Genomic DNA, 23,443 nt, shown 5'->3' with positions numbered 1-23,443 from the left:
TTCCTATTAGGTCAAAGAATTGTGGGTGTCATGGTGACACAGTAATAAAGCAAGAAAAACAGGAGGTGGTGTTGGAGAACTGGATGCTTAAAATCAAAATTGAGGAGGTGGTGAAGTTATCGGTTATGACACCATTCCTAGTAAGTATGGCTTTTAAGCTTTTCATCATCATTATATATAGTTTTAGCCACTGGCATTTTACTGTTTTGTGTGACTTCTATGCTGAATAGAATAAAAGATTAGTATATATTTATTTATTTACTTTCTTTTTTAAAAAAAGATTTATTTATTTATTTGAGAGAGAGAGCACGCACACATGAGTGAGAGGCAGAGGGAGAGAGAGAGAGAAGAACTCAAGCAGACTCTGTGCTGAGCATGGAGCCCGACATGGGGCTCCAGTTCCATAACCCTGAGGTCCATGACCTGAGCTGAAACCAAGACTCAGATGTTCAACTGACTGAGCTCCCCCAACACCCCGCATTTACTTATATTCTGATATATGAGAAGATTGTCAGAAAATGTCCTCTGACTGTTTAGAATTGATCTGTGACTGGGATTGCTGAAACGGAAGCTCTGTTGCTATTTCAGTTTTCCCATATAAGTCCAGTCAGTTCTGTGTTTTGTACTAGCTGCCCATGCCATTAGTGGACTTTAGAGAAAACCAAATTATTAAAGTGCTGGAGTTGTTTAAGGGAAGGAAAAGAAGTCTGGAAGGACAGTGACAATAGGTGATGAGGAAGTCAAGAGGAAAACCAATAACAGTGCAAAGGGTCCACAAGCTGAGGGAGGGGAGAGCTTCAAGGAAGGGTTGGTCAGGTCCCTGGGGATCTTTCATCCATACAAATATGCTATGAGAATCACGTGAGGTAACACATGTAAATTTGATGAAATGTGGGACATGTAAGGATCATAAACCCCTTCCACAGATTGTGCCTTTTCATCAATGTATCCCTGAGTTGAGAAGAGCAGAGTCCTGAGAGCTTGGGAGCAAATGGGTCCTAGTGCGAGGAGCATGGGGAGGAGGAACATTGAATGACCATGATGAGGAGCTAAAGCTCATGCCTGGAGCTTTACATGCATTATCTCATGTGATCCTCATAGCATCAGTGTACAGTTGAAGAAACTGGGGTCCATAGGATTGAGTAAATTGCCTGTGTTCAGAAAATTGATCACAAGATAAAGATTGGTACCACAATCTCTCAGACCCTAAGGCTTATGACCTTCCATTTGTATTCTGGGGACAGACAGAAGACTTCAGAGGTAAAACTGGGCATGGAAACCCTGACCTCATGACATTTATACTCCTGGAATCTGGAGGCAAATCATCTGGTAAGTGGGAGGAAAAGAAGGGAAGAGTCTTGAAGAGGATTGTGGGAATGATAACTTGAGGGGGGATTTAGAAATATAAGGCTTCATTCAAAGTTGGTGCAATTCCAGGCAGAGGTAAATCCTGACACTTTTTGTGGGAGAGGTCACTAGAATTGAAACAGTCAAAGACTGTTGGCTGGTCAGAAGTCAAGGAATTAACTTACCAGGGTGTTGGATGGGTCATATGTGGATGTCCAAGTTAGCCAGTGTGACGACAAGACAGGATTGAAAGGAAATCTGGGAAGTGGGGGTAGAAACTCTTTGTGAATTCTAGAGAGTGATCTGGATTTTTGTGGGGGGAGTTTTTAGTATGGGGGGCGTCAGGGAGTTTTTAGTATGTCCAGAGTCCCTGACACTCAGAAATGGGGACTGTTCTTAGTGCTCCTAAAACTGAAAAGACAGCATGACAAGGATTTAATGCTCCAGACCTGGTAAAGTCCTTAAGTCCTCTCATTCATTTGTTTCTTCATTCACATATTTGCTGGGCACCTGCTGTGTTCTAGGATCCAACTGGCTTGGAGGTACAAAGAGAGTTAAGATAGTGTATCTGCTGTCTTGCAGCTCTCATTCATTAGCGAGGATAACATAAACTATTAAGTACCATTCTTAGAAAAATACCATAATTGAGACAAATGTAAACTGTGGTTAGGGCACAAAATAGGGCACAATCTGACCTTGGCTATAGCCCTTCTATCTCAAAGAAAAGAATGATGTTGTCCTTCCCAACATGCATGAGCTCCTTCTGCCTTGTGGTTTCCAGGCATTAATCAAGTGCTTCATCTTTCGCACAGATATAATTTTCCACAGAAGTAGGAAATTTCAGGGCACATAATTTCCATCGGGGGGTAGTTTAAGGATAGTTTCATTGCACTCTTGTTGAAAATCCAGCCTCCTTCTTTACCCAAATCTTCTCCACAATGCCCCCCTAATCTGCCCTTCCAACCCGACTTTATCAACTGTACTCACAACACTGATCTGCCCTCTCCCACCTCAGTGCCTGCTGACCCTGATCTAATCTAACTCCTCCAGCTGGATTTCAACCATCGCTCTCCCCACGCAGCTCCATTTCAAGTCAGAAAGTCAGAATATGTCAGTCTCCTGAACAGTGCCAATCACATAGTTGGTGCTCAAGAAACAGTTTTTCCAATTGATTGAACATAGCCTCAGGGTTATCACCCAATGCCCATCAGTACCTCTGTCCAGCCTGCGTAGTCTGTACTGTGCCCTGAAAGTTCAGTACCGAACTGAAAGTTCAATCCTCAACCTCTGTAGGATCAACTTGGAATCCAGCCGGATCAGCATGCCCTGGTCAGATGTCTCTGTCCAGCACGGATCAGCACCCTCTGGGAGAACAGCTCCTTCAGCCGCGATCAGCACGTTTTAGCCAGACGTCTCCGTCGGCCCAATCAGCACCCAGAGGCGGACAGCTCCCAGCCCTGCCTCGGTCTGGATCCGCCCCCAGGCCCAGGCTTGGGACCCCAACTCTTGAGGTTCTTCGGGACGCCAGCGCAGCTCCGGGCCGCGCCCGCCCTTCCACGAGCCCCTCCCCCTCCCAGCGAGCCAGTGGTCCGTGGACCCGGACCGCGGCGGTCCTCCGACGTCCCCCCGCAGCTTTCAAACCGAAGGCTCTCCCTCTCCGCCCGCCCCCCCCCCGCCCCGCAGACCCTCCTGTACACGAACTGATCTCGCCCCCACCCCGCCGCCAACCCGCTTCTCACCTCCCCCACCCCCCGGAAAGACCAAAGCCGACCGATCCCGAACCAGAGCCTCTCCGTCAAACCATCTGCTCTCCTCCAACCAGCTTCCCCGCCAGCCCCCTCCCTCCCGCCGCTGTCCCCTCCCTCCGCTCCCGGATCCTCTCTCTCCTCTCCCCTCCCCTGCGGCGCTGCCGCTCGCCTGCCGCGGTGTCCTGGCAGGGTGTCGAGGTGTGTCGGCGGGCGGGGTGTCGCAGGGCGTGTCACGAGGTGACTCGGGGAGGGCTGAAGACCGAGAGAGGGAGCGACGAAGGGCGAGCGGGGCCGTCGCTCCGCGCACCCCTCCCCCCGCCGCAGTCGGCAGGCCTTTCCCCGGAGAAGATGGCGGATCGGGCGGAGATGTTTTCTCTTTCCACCTTTCATTCGCTGTCGCCGCCAGGCTGCAGGTACGCACTCGGGCGCCCCGGGCTTTGGCAGGCCCTTATCTTCCCGCAACCCCCTCCCCGACCCAGACCCCAGCCTCCTCCGACCCGGCCCTGCCACCCCACCCCCATCGCCTTTGGGGACCCAAGCCCCAGTCTCCTCTCTGTTCCCAAGGCCTCTGACTCCTGCTCCCCAGCCTCCTTCCCTGCAGGGTCTCTAATTTTGTCCTATTCTCATCCCCCTTTTCCAGCCCTAATGACCCCCCCCCCCCATCCCGCTGGGATCCAGTGCCGCACCCAGCCTGGGCAGCTGACCCCTCAAGGGTGGAGGACCTGGGCTGAGCCTCTGACCCGGCAGCCTGTGTGGGCAGGACACTGAGCCACCTTCTGTGCTTGGCAGTGTCCTTTTGGCCTTGTCGGGCCTGTCTTTGGTAAAGGCCTGTCTTGGCCCGAGGGCTCAGGGAGGGAGAGAGTTGAAATCAAGCCTGGAGCCCTTGGGGGAAGGGGCTGAGGTGGAGAGAGGATTGGATCCCTGGGTGTAGACCTGTCTCGGGCAGGAGCGGAGAGACAAAGTGGCTACTAGACTCTGTTCGCTGAGCAGGCCTACCTGCCCCCCCCCCCCCAGCTGCCGCTGCAGCTTCAGCTCCCCCTCCCCCAACTCTGCTCAGCCGACTCCTCTGAGGCTGAAGCTGTGACCCAGGGGGGCAGGGAGCAGGGAGGAGAGGCTGCTGGCTCTCTGAGAGAGAGGAGGAGTGGGAGGAGGGTTGAGGGGAAAGAGGCTCCTCTGGGCTGGTCATGGCTCAGATTGTGGGGGGAATCTGTTGAAGAGCACAGCCTGGGGCTCAAGGTGATGGCAGTATGCGGCTCTGGGAGTTGGGTTTTCTGGAGACCATTGGGCCTAGCAGCTGGGGCCGGGGGTCCCTCCATAGGGCCAGCATCCAGGCAGGGAGGGAGTCCAGAGTTTATGGCTCTCTGACCATGGTGTCCTCTCCCAGGCCTCCCCAGGACATAAGCCTGGAAGAATTTGATGATGAGGACCTGTCTGAGATCACCGATGACTGTGGCCTGGGCCTCAGCTATGATTCGGACCACTGCGAGAAGGTGGGCAAGGGGCTGGGGGACTGGAAGCCTTTCGAGGGAGAGCCTCACTCTGGCTCTGTTTACTGTTCACTTGGAGTTTTCGTGTGGGTCTGAGCTCAGCCTTGAAATAAGAAACCCTCTGATTGTCCCCTCCCTGTGGGCCTCCTGGCTCAGGGTCTTCCTGGATATCAAACCTTTGTTTTTTCAGACTGTACACCCTCCACAGAGGGCTGTCCTCAGCATTCCTCTCCTGGCCCCTGTCACTGGGCTAGCTTGGGGGAGGGGAGGTATGCCTTCAGTCCTCAGACCAAGTTTTAGGAAGACCCCGCCCCTTTCTGCTGCCATCTCAGCTGTCCCCCTCCCAGCCCTGTCCCCACCTCTCCTGCCTCCTCTGCCTTGTGTCTCCACCCCTGGTATCTTTTCTCTCCCCATCTCCTGCTTCTTCTCCACCCCCTCCCTGTCTCTCCATGTTTCTGTTTTCATTCATTCAAGAACATTTCTGAGGAACTGCCATGTGGCAAGTCCTGGGGATTCCGGGTGTGCGGAAGGAGAATGGGGCAAGTGTTGCCCTTGTCCTTGGGAGCCTGTAAGTCAGTAGGGGAGAAAGACATGTCAGAGGCAATGGCTGGCTGGCTGAATATCAAGCACTGAGTTCCAAGGAATGGGAGGACACTAGGGGCAATGAAAGGGGTGGGAACCCAGTAGACACTGAGGCTTTCCGGGAGACTTTCCAGGGGAAATGGCACCCAACCTTGCCCTTAGGGAAGACTGGATGGAGCTGGGCGGATAAGGGAGGCGGGGATTTGCTGGCAAAGCGATCAAGTGTGTCAAAGGCCCTGAGGTTGGTGCAGGCTTGGTGAATCCTGGGTTGTCTTCATGCACTCCAATGAGTATCTGTAGGCTAAGTCCTGTTCTCAAGGTGGGATATGTTGGTACACAATGTGGACATGGGCCTGTCTGGTGGAGCTTGCAGCCTGCGGCGGGGAGGGGGGTGCAGCAGAATACAGGGATTGTGAATTGGGTTAAAATGCCATGAAGGAAGGAGTGCTGGTGTCAGATGTGATGGGCTTTGGAGATAACATAGGGTGGCATGTGGATTGAAGCTACCCTGAGAAGATCTGTCCCTTAAGCTTAGGAGTTTGAGCTCTTACCAAGAACAGGAATGATCTTTTTGTATCATAAGCAGATTTTAAAAAAAAATGATTTTATTTATTTATTTGAGAGAGAGAGAGAGAGAGAGAGAGAGAATGAGCATGAGAGGAGAGAGATCAGCGGGAAAAGCAGACTCCCTGCTGAGAAGGGAGTCCGATGCGGGACTCAATCCCAGGACTCCAGGATCATGACCTGAGCCGAAGGCAGTCGTGTAACCAACTGAGCCACCCAGGTGCCCCTTAAGCAGATTCTTAAAAGGTTTTTTTGTTTATTCATCTTAGAGAGACAGCAAGTGAGAGCATGAGCAGGGGGAGGGGCAGAGGGAGCGGGAGAAGCAGACCCCCCACTGAGCTGAAAGCCTGGGACAGACACATGGATCATGACCCCCCGAGGAAGGTACACTCTTAACTGACTGAACCATCCAGGTGCCCCCAAGCAGATTTTTAAAAGAACTGCTCAGTTGGTGGGGAGCAGAGTGAACTGGAGTCTTCTCTCCCTTAATTCATAGCTTCTGCTGTCCCCTGTCCTGGGATTTGGAACCCCAAGTCACTGTTGAGCTCTGGCCCAGCTCTGCCTGTCCCCCCTTCTTGCAGGACAGTCTCTCCCTAGGACGCTCGGAGCAGCCGCACCCCATCTGCTCCTTCCAGGATGACTTCCAGGAGTTTGAGATGATCGATGACAACGAAGAGGAGGAGGACGAGGAGGAGGAGGACGAGGAGGAGGAGGACGAGGAGGAGGAGGAAGGTGAAGCGGAGGGCAAGGAGGCAGGAGGCCCTGTGTCGGAGGCCCCTGCCCCAGAGACCCTGATTCCTTCCCCCTCCGTGGATGAACCCCACAAGAACCGGCCCACCACTCTCCATCTGACTACGCTGGGAGCTCAGGTGAGCATCCAGACCCACCCACAACATCCTGGAGTTAACCTGGGTTTTTAGCATCTGGGACTCTGCTGCCCATGGCAGCCTGTCCTACCCCTGAAAGCTGGAGACCCCCCTCAGCGCTGCTTTCTTATGGCTCTCCCACCCCACCCCCAGGACTCCCTGAACAACAATGGAGGCTTTGCCCCAGTGCCTCCAGCTTCCTGGCAGGAGACAGTGCTGCGCTCCCCTCCCCAGGAGCCCCTCAGAGGTGAGCAGAGTGGTGGTGCTGATGGTGGGGTCACAGCAGGCAAGGGGAAGAGGAAGGGGGCCGAGTGGGCTTGCTGATACATAACCCCTGCTCTGCAGAGTCGCCGGCGTCCCTCCAGCCCGCAGACTCCAGCCCGTGCGGGGCGCAGTCCCCTGTGCGCCTGGGTTGCGATTGTGAAGGGAACCGACCGGCCGCGGGTGCCCCTGCGCCCTGTGGAGCCTCGCCCTCCTCGGATCCTGGCATCGAGGCCGACCTGGGAAGCCGCTCCAGCGGGGGCCGAGGTGGCCGGCGCAGCAGCCAGGAGCTGTCCTCGCCGGGCTCCGACTCGGAGGACGCGGGGGGTGCGCGCCTGGGGCGCATGATTTCGTCCATCTCAGAGACGGAGCTGGAGCTGAGCAGCGACGGCGGCAGCAGCAGCAGCGGCCGCTCCTCGCACCTCACCAACTCCATCGAGGAGGCCTCATCGCCTGCCTCCGAGCCTGAGCCCGAGCCCGAGGCCCCCTGTGAGCCCCCGCGTCGCCCCGCCTTCCTGCCCGTGGGCCCCGACGACACCAACAGCGAGTACGAGTCAGGGTCCGAGTCTGAGCCCGACCTCAGCGAGGACGCCGACTCGCCCTGGCTGCTCAGCAACCTCGTGAGCCGCATGATCTCCGAGGGCTCCTCGCCCATCCGCTGCCCCGGCCAGTGCCTGTCTCCCGCGTCCCGTCCTTCCGGGGAGGCCGCGTCGCCCGCCGACGGGGCCACCGAGGGCTTGGAGGCGCCTGCAGGGCGGGGCGGCGTGGAGCTGGTGGACATGGAGACGCTCTGCGGGCCGCCACCCCCGGCGCCCTCCGCCCCTCGGCCCGGCCCCGCCCAGCCCGGGCCCTGCCTCTTCCTCAGCAACCCCACGCGTGACACCATCACGCCGCTGTGGGCTACCGCAGGCCGCAGCGCCCGGCCGGGCCGCTCCTGTTCCGCGGCCTGCTCCGAGGAGGACGATGAGGATGAAGAGGACGAGGTCGACGCCGATGACAAGGTGGGCCCCCCTGGCGGCAGGGGCGTGGGCCCCGCCGCGCAGCTGGACGCCTCGCTGGTGTACGACGCGGTCAAGTACACGCTGGTGGTGGACGAGCACACGCAGCTGGAGCTGGTCAGCCTGCGGCGCTGCGCGGGCCTGGGGGACGACGGCTCGGAGGACAGCGGTGGCGAGGCCAGCGAGGAGGAGACGGCGGCCGCACTGCTGGGTGGTGGTCAGGGCCCGGAGGACGCCTCTCCGGACAGCCCTGACCTCACCTTCTCTAAAAAGTTCCTCAACGTCTTTGTCAACAGCACATCTCGTTCTTCCAGTGAGTGGGAGGTGGGGCAAGGGGGATGGTCCCCAGCGGCCCCGGGCAGCCCGAGGGTCCGAGGGTGGTCAGGGCTAGGCGCTGCCCTCTTACCCAGGACATGTGCCTGCGGCATTCCCCAGGCCCCGGTCAGGGTGCACAGCGGAATGGGGAGGGCTCTTCTGCCTCCGGCCCTTGATGGGCAGGGTCTCCGTCCCTCTGGGACTCTGGACAGCCTCCACCAGACTGCTGAGGGGTGCATCGGGGAGGAACTCAGCTAGGCCTTCCAGTACTTTCCTTCCTCTGCCTCCTCAGTGTCTGTCTCTCCCTGTGTCTGTGTCTCAGGCACCGAGTCCTTTGGTCTTTTTTCCTGCTTGGTCAATGGGGAGGAGAAAGAGCAAACCCACCGGGCTGTCTTCAGGTACAGCCTTTCCCTGCTTGCTGTCCGTGATCCCCCAGCCTTGGTCCACAGACACTGTGGGACTGGGGTGGACACCACCCACTGGGTCTCCTCCCTCCCCCCCAGTGACCCCCCACCTCCCACCGGACCTCAGGTTCATCCCTCGGCATCCGGACGAGCTGGAGCTGGATGTGGACGACCCGGTGCTGGTGGAGGCCGAGGAGGATGACTTCTGGTTTCGCGGCTTCAACATGCGCACAGGGGAGCGTGGGGTCTTCCCTGCCTTCTACGCCCATGCGGTGCCTGGCCCTGCCAAGGACCTGCTAGGTGAGGGCCCATCCCCAAGGGGTAGCTTGTCACCCGGGCTTCACCGCCCTCTCCGCCTGCTCTGGGCCCCTGGTGACGCCTCCCTCTCCCCAGGGAGCAAGCGGAGTCCCTGCTGGGTGGAGCGCTTCGACGTGCAGTTCCTGGGTTCTGTAGAGGTGCCCTGTCACCAGGGCAACGGCATCCTGTGTGCAGCCATGCAGAAGGTCAGTCCGGGGTCATCGGCCCCCCGCAACCCCATGGGCTGGCCCAGCCTCTGGAGGACCCGGGCCTCTGGCCGCCGAGGGTTCTGATGGTGCCTTGGGAGCCTCGGGCAGAGATCCCAGCTCTGACTAGGGTCTGGGCACACAGGCCTGGGGCAGAGCTTGGCAGGTCTCTCCCTCCCTCAAACCCTCAGCGGAACTCGGCGTGCTCTGCCCTCCGCTCTGCCCTTGCAGCTTGGTTGCCTGAAGTAGGGCCCCCACCGTCCCCCCAGCTCCACCTTTCCTGCAGTCCGTCTTCCTTTCGTCTGTAAATCAGGACCGACTCTCACACATCCTTTCCTGGGAGTCGTCTGCTCACTGGCTCGTTCACTGGTAGACATTTAGTGAGCCTGCCCGTCTGCTGGTCCTGTGGTTGAGTGGGGAAGCAGCAGAGGACCAGGACGGCTCTGTTGCCGAGCACTCCCATCCAGCCCACAGGGATGGACACCGAGGAGGCCAGGGCTGGGGGGCCGTGGTCATGTCTGGAGGAGCAGAACGGAGTGGCAGGCTTAGTGCAAACAGGTGGCGAGCTGGGCCTGAGCCCGAGCAGTGGCTGAGACCACCAGTTCCCATCTTCGAGGGTTAGAGCCGAGTCTTCATCCGTAATGTGAAATGTTGTACCCAGGGGAGAGAAAGACACCCTTGCAGGGCCCTGAGGCCCTCTGCCCCCAACTTCTTCCCAGATTGCTACTGCCCGGAAGCTGACCGTCCACCTGCGTCCTCCTGCCTCCTGTGACCTCGAGATTTCCCTTCGGGGGGTGAAACTGAGTCTGAGCGGAGGCCCTGAGGTGGGAGTGCTGGGGCCTGAGGCCTGGGGGCGGCTGGGCATGGGTTAAGGCGGGAGGGGCCACTGGAGGGATATCTGGCAGGCGTCCCAGGCCCCGCGGCTAACTCGGCATGCTCGGCCGTCTCTGCTCTAGTTCCAGCACTGCAGTCACTTCTTCCAGATGAAGAACATCTCCTTCTGTGGCTGCCATCCCCGCAACAGCTGGTAAGGGCCTCACCCCCTGAGTCCCCACAAGCCCTGAGGGTTGCCTGGATACAAACCCCCCTCCCCCACGCTGACTGCCCCACCTGCACCCACATGGCACCCAGTCTGCCCTGGGCGCAGGAGACTGGGTTCAGGCAAGCTCTCATCTGGTCTGGGTGGGGAAACAGAGACACAGGCAAGTACATGCTCGAAGCACCTGTTGGGGTCTGGCAGATGTCTGTGTGGGGCTGTAGAGACCTGTAGAGAGTGGGGTGAGTTCTCCTGGGGCTCAGGAAGGGCACTGAGGTCCACTCTGCAAGCCTTGGAAGATAAGTCATGGGGTGGGTCTTGGCAGGAAGCCAGCTGAGCTAAGGCTGTGGGTGAGGGGGCGCCAGGTGTCTTGGGGGGCAGCTAGGATGAGGCTGGAGAGACACCAGGAGTACTGGGATTCGTCACAGAGCTTGTACTCAGTCCCTTCTGCAGTGGTGTCATGGGGTGACCAGGTGGCCGAGCTGGTCCTGGCTGCCCTGCGGACGGATGGCCCCGTGTGTTCCTGCCAGAGGCCAGGTGCTGCCGAGGCTGTGCAGGGACAGTGTGCTGGGGGCACTTAGGAGGTGGGACAGGCAGGCCCGAGGCTGATGGGATGTGGAGGCCGGCCTGGAGGGAGAACCAAGGGTGATGTGCTTCCTGGGTGATGGGCAGAGAGTGACCCTTACACCTGGAGAAGGAGTGTGGAGTGAGTAGGCCCGACGTGCTGGGCATGTGGCACTCAGGTGCAGAGGCAGAGCCGTCGGACCGGCTGTCTGGAATGGGAGGGAGACGCGGAGGGAAGAGACGCTGGGAGCAGGTGGGTTACTGTGGTGGAGGCCCACCAGCCAGGCGGAGTGAGAAGGGACAGCAGGGGGGGCGAGAGGACCAGAGCGGTAACCGGCTTGGGGGGGTGCATAGGCTTCCTGCCCAGCCCGGCTCCTGCCTGCTCTTCCCGGTGTCCTCGATGAAGGAAACAGGATGTCACCAGAAAGAAAGGGCCAACCAGAGGCTCGAAAAGACTTGGTGGGCTATGGGGGGAGCCGGTCATCAAGGGCAGGTTAGATGTAGGAGGGACATGGGGACCGGAGCTGAGGCTTGTCACGGATCTGTGGTCCAGCACTTGTATCATTTGGACATTTCTGTGGTAACGAGGGTGGGGAGAAGGGCTGTGTCGGCTGCCTGGGCATGGGGTCAAGCCTCAGCAGGGTCAGAGCCGAACAGGGCAGCTCTGGTACTGCAAGGACTGGTCTGCATGAGGCCCGGGTAGGCAGTGGGCTGAGAACGGCTCTGGCAGTGGGGGAGACAACAGAGAATCAAGCCCATGAGAGAAAGGTGATCAGACCGGTGGGTCAGGATGGAGGGGAGGCCGTGCGGGGAGCGGACGGGACCAAGGAACGACTGTCCTGGCCCAGACCTTCCTAGTATTTGTCACTTCAGAACTCAGCCCCGTCTCTCACATAAGGAGGCGCTAACGAAATAGTGTTAGGTGAACCCTTAACGCCTCTCTTCGTGAAGCAGGCAGCGATGAGGGTTGTGCTGGACTTGTAGGACCTGGATGAGGCTGGAGTATGTGGCCTGTAAGCTCCCACACCGGCTGTGTGTCCTTGAGCAAATTTCTGACCATCTCTGGGCCTCAGCTCTGTCCTCTAGAGATAGTAGATCAGGGCACCTACTTCACAGGGCTGTTGGGAGGGGTATGTGAGTTAGTAGTACTAATAGTAGTAGTACTAGTAATCATAGTACTAGTAGTACTAGTAGTTGTGCCTGGGGCTTGGTAAGCGACATCTGAGTGTTGGTGACCGTAGGTGTGATTGACCATGGCGTTTGAGACAAGGCTGTCATAGATACACGAGCATGGCGTCTTGGCAGTGTCTCTGCCATGTGGATTCCCATGCTGTGGAACCACAGACCCAAATCCAGTCTGCTGTGGACTGGAGCAGCCACCGTCAGGGGAGTCTTCGGGTCTTCTGCTGCGCTGCTCTAACAGGCCCTCCCTCCAGACCAGGTTTTGTTAATGTCTTAGACGAGCAGGACGGGCCAGACTCAGGAGAGGGCTGAATGAGACTGAGCTGGGGAAGTGACCCCAGCCCACGACCGAGCCAGGGTGGGAGCTTTTTCTCCATGAGGGTTTAGCAGATTGGGGCCAATGCCCAGCCCAGCTCAGAGCTCAGATCATGGCTGTAGAAGTGGCGGGAGCAGCCGTGGGGCTGGGCTTGGGCGACTCGCACCAGGAAGGCGGGAACGAGGCCCCACCCTGTGGCCTAGGGGCAGGCTCCGGGTGGGGGCCCTCCCTGTCCCAGAGAAATTCACACAGGTCACTCACCCCTTATAGGTGCCTCGCACCGTGCTTGGACTGGACCCCAAAAAGGCGCCTTCAGACCTTTAATCTGTGGGACTCACACCTTTTCCCATCCCTCCTCTGTCCCCGCGCCCTCTGTTCCTGACTCTTGTCTCTGGGTCCCTGGGGGCCGGTGGGGAGGACCCAGCGGTGTGGCGTGGGTTGGTGCTCTGATGCCCCCCCCAACTCCCCCCTCCCCCGCAGCTATTTCGGCTTCATCACCAAACACCCTCTGCTGAGCCGCTTCGCCTGCCACGTCTTCGTCTCCCAGGAGTCCATGAGGCCCGTGGCCCAGAGCGTGGGGTGAGTGGGGTGGGGAGTGCCCGGGTGGGAGCTCAGGGCTGGGAAGACAGGCAGGAGGTGGGGCCTGGGGAGCAGACGGGGTGCGGAGGAGAGTGTGGTGGGAGGGAGGGGACCGAGGAAGAAGTAGAGGTGGAGGGTCCGGAGTGGGCGGCAGGCACATTTGAAGACTTGGGGCAGGAGGGGGGTTCTTGGGATGGGAGGGACACAGTTCCCGGAGCGTGTGCTCAGCAGGCCCCAGGGCGGAGGAGTGGGGTCTGGGGATGAGGGGCGCGCCCTGGGGGTGAGGAGGGAGAGCTGCGGGCCGGGGGCAGGGGCGGCTCAGGGGCCCCGCATGGCTGGTAGACCCTCTCCCCGCCCCCCAGCCGCGCCTTCCTGGAGTACTACCAGCAGCACCTGGAGTACGCCTGCCCCACAGAGGACATCTACCTGGAGTAGCCGCCCGCCGCCCTCCTGCTGCAGGGGCCGCCGGGCTGGGCGCCTCTCCAGAAGCCACCGCGGCTTTGGCAAGAACTGGATTGGGGGTGCGCGGGAACCGATGTCGGGGAGTTTCCTCCGTGCTCCCCAGGGGCCGCAGGAGAGAGGAGTCCTCTCCGCTTCCCCTCTGACCCGTTCTTTCTCTCTGTGTCCCCCTCTTCCGCCCCTTGATCTCCTCCTAGCTCCTTGTTTCTGTCTCTGCCCCTCTCTGTGCCTGCAAACCCTCGCCCTCTGCTCTTTACTTGGGGTCAGAACTGGGAGGGTCGTAGAGGAAGCCGAGACTCGAGGTGGCTGGTGGCACCAGGCTCCCAGGCCACCCCCTCCTGCCCCTCCCCTGTGATTTATAAAGGAATTTTAATTTTTATAGTGAATCTCAAAGGATTACCCCATCCTTGACCACAGGGATAAAGAGAGGGACCCCCATACTGCCCCACATGGAGCTCGGGGGAAGCAGGGAAGGGCCCCCCAGAAGGGCCCTGGGGGAGATTAGAGGTAGCTCTTGATGCTAACCCCGAGCCCGCAGATGCTGGGAGGGGGTGCGCACCCCGGCCCTGGCCACACCAGCGTCCGCTTTGCCGCTGCAAACACTCCCTGCAGTCTAGCGCCTCAATAAACTCTGCTTGGTGTGACACTGGCTGTTTCTGGGGGGGTGCCCAGCTCGGGGGCCGGGGGTCCAGGAGCTACCCTTGCCTGTGTTGGAACCGTGAGAAGATTCAGCCCTGCAGTGCTCTCCGAGGTCATGCCACAGGCTCCCTGGGGATTGTCCCAAGATGTACTTGATCTGCGTGCATCTCAGCAGGGTCACTGAGGCGAGAGAGGAGGGGCTGTGGTCACTCTCAGTGTTCCTTCCGGAAGGGCTGGGGAGCCGGTCGGGCTCAGATCGGCGTGTGCGTGTGCTCATGGGTGTTTATGCACGCGTGTGAGTGAGAAAGAAGGGGTTAGTCTGCTCAGATCTTAAAAGATTCTCCACAGAAAGCCAGAAGAGAGGAGGTGGCTCTTTTTCCTGATACCTCTAGGTAGTTGTAGGGACTGTCTAACAGAGAACGGGCTTTGCTGGCCCTGGGGCCCCAGGGGAGCCCTGGCTCTCGGGTGCTGAGGTCAGCGTGGTGGGCCTTTCTGGGTCCTCCCTGCGGAGCCTGGGACCAGTGCAGCCCTGGGAAGACCACAGGTAAAGGTTATGAAATGTGAGCAAAAGGACAGATTCACTACATATGAATTTTAAACTACTGTCTATAAAAATCACATGCCTCTCCACAAATTGAGTTGATAAATGCCCCAGACCTTTGGCACGTGAACAGCCCCAGCAGCAGAACGGGGACCTGGACCAGTCTTAATGGACGCGCAGCTGGTAAGCCGGCACGCCGGAACCTTCCAAGGCTGCTGTCAAGAACACGAAGCAGAATGTCTGTGAAGACTTTGCTACTGACTGAAGCTGGAAGAGGCAGAGAGCCCTCCGTGTGTCTGTTTGAGACGTGCACCCCTCTGCGCCTGGCAGGGAGCCTGGGCCTCGGACCCCTCTGCTGTGTCACCGTGGGGACCCAGCGCCCACCAGCTCCCTCTGCTCTGCCTTCGCTGTCAGGCAGGAGTTCTTCACGCTGTGCCACGGCCCTTGTCCGTCTCGGGAAGTCACCACAGGCCTGCTCACACCCCCACCTCAGCGCCTCCGGCTCCCCCGGGTTCTCTGCATCATTAACGTTTCCCGGCAGCTGGCCCTTCAGCTCAGCTGCTGGACAAGCCCCAGTACCCTTTCCCTGGAACAGCTCCCTCTCAGTAGGACCCTTCCCATATCGCCCACCTTCCTTCCACCTCTTTGACCTTTCTTGTGCCTCCTCTCGTCCCCTTTCCAACTGCTCCTTGGATCCTAGGGTTTCCTCCAGCTCAGCTGTCTTGCAGACCCCGTCCCTGGCTCCATCCTGGGTCCTCCCTGGCTTCTTGGCTCAGTTGTCTGCGTGCGTTGACTCACCAACCCCAGCTGACCTCCAGGCCACTCCTTCCACCAGTCAGGGGGCCTGTGCTTTGCAAAGTTTCAAGATTGTAATGACGCTGCTGTGAGCCCTGAGGTGCAGAGCGCCTGAGCGGCTCTGAGGGGCCACGACGTTTCAGACGCACGTGAGCCTTCCCTGCCTGCTCCTGTTCAGCGATGCTCTGGGTTTTCCGGTTTCTTCTCCAGCGTCTCAACTGGAGTTGCCCTAGATCCCCATGGCTGCCACCTCCACCCCCACCCCGTCACTCCTACGTCTGCCCCTTCACACACACAGCCCCCCCGTCAAACCACCTTGATTTTCCTACGTCTTTGTGCATCAAAAGCCTCCTCCAGGAACCTGGCCTCAGCCTGCGTCCGAGAACCCACTTGTCCCCCACGTCCAAGAACCCACCTGGCCCTGCAGCCAGATGAGTTTTTATTTTTTTATTTTTATTTATTTTTTAAAGATTTTATTTATTTATTTGACAGAGAAAGATCACAAGTAGGCAGGGGGTGGGGGGAGCAGGCTCCCTGCTGAGTGGAAAGCCCGATGCGGGACTCGATCCCAGGACCCTGAGATCATGACCCGAGCCGAAGGCAGCAGTTTAACCCACTGAGCCACCCAGGTGCCCCCCAGATGAGTTTTTAAACAGAAACTGGAGCAGGCACTGTCTCTCTTTTTTTAAAATTTAATTTAATTTTTTTTCAGTGTTCCAGGAGTCATTGTGTATGCACCACACCCAGGGCTCCATGCAATCTGTGCCCTCCTTAAAACCCACCAGCAGACTCACCCAACCCTCTCACCCCCGCCCCTCCAAAACTCTCAGTTTTTTTCTGAGTCCACAGTCTCTCATGGTTCCTCTCATGGTTCGTCTCCCCCTCCGATTTCCCCCAACTCCCTTTTCTTCTCCGTCTCCCCATGCCCTCCGTGTTATTCCTTATGCTCCACAAGTAAGTGAGACCATATGATAACTGACTCTCTTGGGCTAAACTCCACAGTGGCTCCCCACTGGGTCGGCTGGTCCCTGCCCCTCTCAAGAACCCCCTCCCTCCACCCTATTTCTGCCCTAGGACCTCTGAGCACCCCAAGGGCAGCCGCTGTCCTCTGCGTGTTGCTGGGTGGCCTATCCTCCTCCTGGGCGCTGGGGGGCTGGAGCCTGGGAGCTGGGTAACCCTAACCCTGGCAGAGGCTGTGGGAGATGAGCCCGAGAGAGCAGGGGTGCAGCTGCTGCCCTCGCCCTGGAGCTCAGTGCAGGGCTTGGGCACATGTATTGATGCCTGCCAACCCCCCCATGGACGTGAGCAAGCCTCTAGTATCAGGACTCTGATCTCCGGAGACCTGGCTAAGGAGAGCATCCTGAATTAAAACCTCTATACACATTCTTGTTTAAAATATTGAAAGAGTAAAAATAATCCAAATTTTGACCAACTAAAGGTATATTGACTTAATTGAGATATTGGACAGATATGAAGAAAAGTAATATGGAAAACAGTCATGCTATTATGGGGAAATGTGCAGGCCCTGCGCTAGACACTAGGTGAGCATGAAGAAGGCCGGCAGCCTCTGTTCCCCAGCTGTTCTCCTGCACGAACATGTCTTCATCCTTCCCGGTACTGTAGGTGCTCGTGAGAGACCCCCCCACATGCAAATAGAAACATCCCCAGAAAAACCAAGAATTAAAAAAATTGCATTATTTAACTGCAAGCAAAAAAAGGTTATTTGACCACAATAAAAGTACCCGTCTGAGGACTCTGGTGAGACGTGCACAAACTTGCCCTCCGGACAGGCTGAGAGCAGAGCTCGGGCAAGTCGGTGCGCATCACCATTCTCATAAACACTATACAAAATAGAATATGTCTTTTTAAAGTTTTGTCTTTTCCATTATAAAGAGCTCATGGTCATTGTGGGAATTTTGGGAGGGGCAGAAAATGGGAGGTAAAAAAAAAAATTCTTATAGCAACTCAAAGACAACTCTTACTGATATTTTGGTGTATTTTTTTCCAATCTCCTTTCTATACATGGGTTTTTATTGTATTTTGTCTGCAACCAGAGAGAGATCGGGGGATCCAATGAAGAATTTAAGGCAAGACAATGAAAGCAAAGCAGACCGCCCCACTGTGAAGTGAGCCGCGTGTGATGGAAGATGGCCTTCACACCTGAGTCTCTAGTTCTGAAACACAGACCAACAAATGCATGATCAGAAATGTTAGAAACAAAACAGCCAGAAAAAGGAGGAAAAAATAGACCCGAAAATCAACTTAGTAAGCTTATTATTATACACACTGGATTCCGTATTTTACATGTAGAGAACACCATTCTCTTTGGATGTCTGTGAAAAGTACTTCAACACTAGACCATGGAACAGGTGTGACTCAAAGCTTTCGGCTCTAAGAGAAAACCCCAAGGAGGCGGGTCTAGACCAGACAGGGCTTCTGGGAGGACAAGAGGCTCCTCCTCGAGGTCCTGTGACATGGGTGCTTGGCCTTTGTCCTGAGTGCTGCCATTCCTGGGCTCAGCACTGTGCTCAATCTCCTGCCGGAGGAAGGCCAAGGGCGGAGGGCCAGGCTGCCGGTCTTGCAGAAGACCCACAGGGTGCTGCAGTGAGGCGTGTGTGAGAGAGGCAGGGGGGAGGAGACACCAGTGTGAAGGCCAAACTCAAGGCTCCCTTAACCATCACTGGAAGGATGAGAAACGGGAACATTTACCTGCTGGCTCCTGGCCCCCACAGGTGGGGGGCTGCCCCAGGAGTGCGCATCTTCTGCCCTTCAGAGCCGCTCATAGGTGGGTTGAGAGCAGAGCAAAGAAGCCCTCTGAGGGTCGTTCAGCCATAGCTGAGGCCAGCAGTCCTGTCCCCAACTTTGGATCCTTGAAAGCCCAGCCGTATTTCTGACCTCCTCAGGAGAGGCCCCGAGGGCAAAACCCATGACTGGGGAGCATGCGGGAAGACCCTCCTGCACTCCCAAGCAGGGATCCAAGGCTGCCCCCAGGATGCAGAAGTAAGTGGCCCCCTCTGAAGAGAGGCTATGAGGGAACAGCCTCGGTGCTGAGCAGAGCAGGGTACCAGGCTCCTCACCACTCCTCAGGTGGAAACCACTGCAGTGAGCTGGCTGGTTTGCAGGTGTGGACAGGTGTGGTGGAAACTGTGCAGGTGTGAAGGCCAGGAGTTGATACAGCACGGGAGCTCTCCCTGAATGCGTCCCCACCCCCACCACCTGGGTCCTGTTCTATAGAGTTGGTGTACAAGCCAGCAGACAGGTCCTGTCTGACACCCAGGTGCCCGTCCTGAGGGAGCACCCACTGAAACCAAAGTCAGCCACACTGAGTCCTGCTCCCTCAGACCTGCGAATCAAGTCCTTGTACACACAGAGCTCGGCAGAGACGAGGACTGAACAATCTACTTAAAAGCTGTCTCAACCATCATTTGAGTTGATGGCAAAAAAGGGAACCTGGATTTTATTATTTATTTCCTTTGCGTAGATTTGGGGGCAGTTGGCCCCTGGCACCTGTGCAAAGCCCCCGTGACCCGGAACCCCACTCAGGGCCCGGTGGACCTCGCCACTCCTTGGCTTTTACCTACACAGAACATGCTGACCCTGGACGGCACGACCCGCCTGCTCTCCTTGGGGGGGGGGGTCCTGCATGAGGTTGGCCTGTACCTGCGGTCAGCGGAAGGGGCACGGAGGAGGCTCCTGGGAAGGGCAGCAGAGGAGTGGGCGCAGCACCACCGGTCACCGGGACCCGCCTTGTCCTTGCTTGGGACTCCACGTAGGGACTGGCCTGTGCGGCTCACGTGGGGAGGCAGCTCAGGGAGGTGACTTGTCCAGCAGAGTACGAAGAAGGAGGTCGTGCTCTTCAGACATGACACCCACCCCAAGGGTGGCAGCACGGGCACAGGTGGTGGATCCCCAGGGCTGTGCCTTGTGTCCACCCCAAACGGCACATTACACGGAGCCTCTGGCAGGGACCATTCCTGTCCCCGCCAGTCCACATCTGCTGGTATTAGGAGTGTGGGGTTAGTATTTCACTTCCTTCTGTAACTGCATTTTGTGATCACAACCAAACCATAAAAACGGACTCTAGATAACTTGAAATTTTTTTAGGTTGAGATATATATATATATATATATATATATATATATATATATATATATATATATATATATATATATTTTTTTTTTTTTTTTCAGTATAACTTTTTAAAAATTTTATTTATTTGATGGAGAGACCGAGAGGACACAAGCAGACAGAAGGGCAGAGGGAGAAGCAGACTTCCGGCTGAGCGGGAAGCCTGATGTGGGGCTCGATCCCAGGACCCCAGAGTCATGACACTTAACTGAGTCACACAGGTGCCCCTGTCTCTAACCAAAGGAAATTTAGTGGGACGGTGCTGAGGACTCCTAGGGTGGAGGAGAAGGCATGACAAGTGTGCCCCAGTGGCTGCCTCGAGAGTCGATGGGCCGCTCCTGCCCCCAATCTGGCCCAGCTCTGCTGTAAGAAGAAGCCCCTTCTTCTGTTCTGTGGGTCCCCCCCCCCCCACCTGGAGATCCACATCCGGGTGATGGCCAGCTGCTAGACCGACGGCCCCTCCCTCCAGGTCTCACTGGGCAGTGGGTGCTCCTGGGCAGGGCAGGCTCCAGCCCCATGTGGTTCTAGTGTTTGCCAAGTGATGAGATGTTTCCACTCCTGCTGGGGAGTCCGGGGCCAGGCCACCTTCCCACAACTGCTCTCTCTAGGGCCCTAGCTGCCTGTCAGCTCGGAGGGCACCCCAGACCCCTCTTTCTCCCTTGGGTCCCTTTCTTCTGAGAACACCTGGAGAGAGAGACTCAGCTCTCCCTCCTTGCTTGGGGGTGTTGGGGGGTGTTGGGCTGCTAGCAAAATACCGTTTGTGCCGCAGTGTGGGGAGGGGCTGTCACGCCTTGGCCCTTGTGGCTGCGACGGTTCACAGGGACCTTCACACACGGGAGCTGAGGAGGCTGACAGGGAGGCATCTCTTTTGTGGCTCACCCCTGCACCCGGCCAGGGGTCAAGGTGAATGGACCATCAGACCCCGGAAAGGCGGTGTTGGGGTGCGGCAAGGAAAGGTTACACCAGCGTTAGTGCTGTGGTGACGGGATCTACAAGAGCATGGAGAACTCGGCTGGGATTGCAGGCATTGCCTGGGCTGCTCTGAAAAATACATGTACTTTCGTAAGTGAAAACATTCAGGCAAGAGGCAAATTTAAGCTTTACTCTGTGAAAACACCCCCTTTGCTCCCCCTTCTGGTCACTTGGGGGACAGGTGAGCAGGTGCCCAAGGTGGGGGTGGTCGGGGAAGGGGTCCTCAGCAGGTGCTGCTCACCTGCTGCCACTCCCGCTGCTCCGGACCTGGCCTCTTCCTTCCCAATGCACCTGGAGGAGACCCAGCTGCCGAGGACGTCGCTCTGTAGGAATGGAAAGCTACCGGTCTGGTGAATGGTGACTCTTACGCTCACAGGGAAAGGAGCTTTTTTTTTTTTTTTAAATCAACAGCAGCAAAGAAGGGAAGAGCAGGGATACCGTAGACAGCATTCAGGACCACCTCGAGTGTGTGTGTGCTCACACATATGAGCTAGTATGTGTCTCTCCTTACGCATGTGCACATGTGCACATGTGCACAAGTGACTGGACGGGGAGCAGCTAGAACGCTGAGACAAGCATTTCTGCTGCAAAACCATCCCAGCAAGGGGCACCTGGGTGGCTCAGTGGGTTGAGCTTCTGCCTTTAGCTCAGGTCATGGTCCTGGGGTCCTGGGATTGAGCCCCGCATTGGGCTCTCTGCTCTGCAGGGAGCCTGCTTCCTCCTCTCTCTCTGCCTGCCTCTCTGCCTACTTGTGATCTCTGTCTGTCAAATAAATAAATAAAATCTTAAACGAAACAAAACCACCGGGGCGCCTGGGTGGCTCAGTGGGTTAAGCCGCTGCCTTCGGCTCAGGTCATGATCTCAGGGTCCTGGGATCGAGTCCCGCATCGGGCTCTCTGCTCAGCAGGGAGCCTGCTTCCTTCTCTCTCTCTCTCTGCTTGCCTCTCAGTGTACTTGTAATTTCTCTCTGCCAAATAAATAAATAAAATCTTTAAAAAAAAAAAAAAAAAAAGAAACAAAACCACCATCCCAACAAGACCACCAGTGGGCCGGGAGGGTGACAGTCTGCTTCTCCCCAAACCTTGGCTGCAGCGGGTGGGTCTCAGCGTAGCCAACAGGGGAACGTCCCTGATGTGCTCAGTGACCTGGATCCCCACTCCCCCCGCGGTGGATCCCCACTCCCCCCGCGGTTATGCTCCTAAAGGACCCACACTCTTCATTTGTGGCACGTAGCGCAAAATTCTCATTTCTCTTCAAGTATACAATACAGATGCGACAACCTAAGTGTGTACCTTTACTGCTTTGTACATACGTACACACTGTTTCCACCCTCCAGTACCCCTAGTGTCCCTTCTCAGGTAATAGCCATATGTCCCCCACCCACACCCAGGTGGAAGGGGCCCTATTGTGCCCGAATCCCACCTTTCAGAGATCTCAGGGCTGACGCCCATACCCTTCACTAGACAAGAAGTGCCCTGGGAACAGGGAGGGGTTCCCTCTGGTGATCTGGGCCTCGGCATCACACACAGCCCTCTGTGTGGAGCGAACTTCAGCCAAGTGGGTGGCGGGCCCAAAGCAGCCCCTGCCTTTATGGGTGTTAGCGCTGCTGTGGTTCTTGCCGAGCACTTGGGTGTCTGGCGGTCACGCACAGACAGTGGGCCTGCTTCAGTTCCTCAGTCCTCCCTCTGGAACCAAGGCCCCTTGAGGTGACTGTGTCCCACCAGAAGAGAAGGGGCAGCCTACAGGAGGGCACGCCCAGCTCATCTGGGCGTTCCTAACCAGCATCACTGGCTGCAAGGGTCCCCAGGGAAAGCACTGCCCTAGGGGGGCAGCTCCAAGACACAGCAGGATCTGGGGCATGAACAGCGCAGCTCCTGGGCTGCCTGTGGACACGGTTGCCGCGCATCCCGCGTCTCATTCCAGCAAGACTTCTTTGGTCTGAAAGGGACAGATAAACCCCCAGCAGTGGCTTATGGTGTTGATTATATCGTGAGCTCTGGAGCTAGGTGGCTGGGGACATGGGTTTAGCAGCTGCAGGCTGTCTGGGCGGGACAGTGAGAGCACCGCACCCTCACTGCCCCAAGAAAGAACGCTGCAGGGAACCTGGCAGACTACGACTGACCTTTCGTGGACCAGGACTTAGCCATGTGGCATTCAGGGACCAGTCACTGGATGGGATTGTGACTGGCTCAGACTGGGTCCCGGAGAGGCCATGCCTCCTCGTCCACGGGCCTCTGCCCAACACTGGGAAGGCAAGGGTCTATCAGCAGGATGTGGATACCACCCTCAAGCATCCAGACAAGCTCTTCTTGTCAAGCTGGCCGGGAGGGAGCATGGGGACCCGTGTACACCTGTCATGCGTGCACACACAAGGTAACTACAAGGTCTACACTTTGCTCACGTGGGTACAGGTGGGTGGTTGGAGTCCCCTCTGCAGAGAGCACACCAGCCCCACCAGAGGACGGCTGAGCCAGCACACCAGAGCTGAGGGCTGTCGGGAGGGCAGTGGGGAAGGCCTCAGAGGGTATGAGGCCTCTAAGGAGCCTGAATGTAATTCTGAGCACCGCTGGAGAGTGCGGCCTGCAGAGTGCGGAGCAGGGAGGGAGCCAGCCCTGAGCTACGCCTCCTCTGCTGGGTGGGACAGGGGAGGTGGAAAACGCAGAGCTCCGAAAGGGGCAGAGGCAGGGTCTGGGGGTTATCCCAGGGGCTTATCTCCTCTTACCCCACCTGGAGTGTGCAATCGTCATCCACCCTCAGCCCTCAGCCCCTCGGACGGGTTTCTGAGAAGAGCCAGCCCCCCCCACCCCCCACCGCCCCAGTCACGGTGCCCCCACGGACTGTCAGGGCACACCTGAGGCTCACGGGTGCTCGGCAACTTGAAGGTCTCTGCCCACCTTGCCCTCACACCCACCCACCCTGTTCCTGCCACACAACAGCACTTTCGATGGCTTCCTGGCTTCCGGGAGGGACACGCGCACACTCAGGAACCCAGCTTGCACTGACAATCACAACTGCGGTGGGCAGCTCCCAGAGCCACGGTGCTTGGGTTCAGATCCCAGCCTGACCTCATAACCGCTGGGTGGCCTCGGACAAGTTGCTGAACCTCTCCACACAGATTTCCTCATTTGTAACCCAGGCAGAACAGCACCTACCTCCG

At 57.4% G+C, this 23,443-nt stretch overlaps 1 protein-coding gene across 1 annotated transcript; it reads left to right on the top strand.

The window, feature by feature from the left end:
- The first annotated feature begins 3,037 nt into the window (after positions 1 to 3,037).
- MAPK8IP2 (mitogen-activated protein kinase 8 interacting protein 2) lies at positions 3,038 to 13,855 on the top strand. Its single transcript, XM_032345743.1, has 12 exons — positions 3,038 to 3,508; positions 4,480 to 4,585; positions 6,310 to 6,597; positions 6,748 to 6,841; positions 6,940 to 8,166; positions 8,491 to 8,566; positions 8,700 to 8,872; positions 8,966 to 9,075; positions 9,795 to 9,899; positions 10,032 to 10,102; positions 12,654 to 12,752; positions 13,115 to 13,855. The coding sequence occupies exons 1-12, from the start codon at positions 3,444 to 3,446 to the stop codon at positions 13,185 to 13,187; spliced, it is 2,487 nt and encodes an 828-aa protein (XP_032201634.1). The 5' UTR covers positions 3,038 to 3,443; the 3' UTR covers positions 13,188 to 13,855.
- The last annotated feature ends 9,588 nt before the right edge of the window (positions 13,856 to 23,443 follow it).

Source organism: Mustela erminea, chromosome 6 (assembly GCF_009829155.1).
Source record: "Mustela erminea isolate mMusErm1 chromosome 6, mMusErm1.Pri, whole genome shotgun sequence".
Classification (NCBI taxonomy): domain Eukaryota; kingdom Metazoa; phylum Chordata; class Mammalia; order Carnivora; family Mustelidae; genus Mustela; species Mustela erminea.
This window is presented reverse-complemented; position numbering and strand designations above follow the sequence as displayed.